Below are 582 nucleotides of genomic sequence, written 5' to 3' on the forward strand. Positions count from 1 at the left end.
TGGCTTGGTCCGAACAGTCGGTTCCTTCCATCGACGCATCTGGATCAGATCATGCGCCTAGAGCCGTATTGGCCTGCTAGGGCTTGACTGAATCTGATGGCGCGTTGGCTTGGAACGATTGGGTCCGCTAAGTAACTGACTGATGATAAGCATGTCCGTTTATTGACTGATTGACTCGATTGCTTTACTTGGCTGAGTGGGACGGAATGACCGCTCTCACTAAGCATACTGTTTGCTTATGCCTCCTTGTTTGGATGCAGATCAGGACCAGACCCGAAAGGGTAAAGACATAGCTTGAACGCGGGACAAGGGCAGGAAGGAAGGATGGTGGGTTTGGGTAGATATAGGATGAGATTAACATGTAATAGACTATAGTGAATTGACTTGTTAACTCGAACCTCAGATTATCTATTCAAATCGTATTATGTTTTACTTAACTGTCTGAAAAAGAACGAACACTCTGAAATAATTCTAAGTAAGGAAAAATTTGAAAATGGCCCAAGTCTGATCGAGGAAGTCGAGCCAGACTCGTACTGATGTTACGAAAAAATGGGTCGGGTCCTTTTCAAGTGGTATCAGAGT

General features: G+C 44.7%; 1 protein-coding gene across 1 annotated transcript in view; it reads left to right on the forward strand.

The window, feature by feature from the left end:
• The first annotated feature begins 206 nt into the window (after window positions 1-206).
• LOC106337136 overlaps window positions 207-582 on the forward strand; it is a 2,052-nt gene continuing 1,676 nt past the window's right edge. The window contains exon 1 of the mRNA XM_013776188.1: window positions 207-281. Coding sequence (XP_013631642.1) covers window positions 207-281 — 75 coding nt within the window. The remainder of the gene's footprint in view (window positions 282-582) is intronic.

Source organism: Brassica oleracea, chromosome C1, assembly GCF_000695525.1.
Source record: "Brassica oleracea var. oleracea cultivar TO1000 chromosome C1, BOL, whole genome shotgun sequence".
Taxonomy (NCBI): Eukaryota; Viridiplantae; Streptophyta; class Magnoliopsida; order Brassicales; family Brassicaceae; genus Brassica; species Brassica oleracea.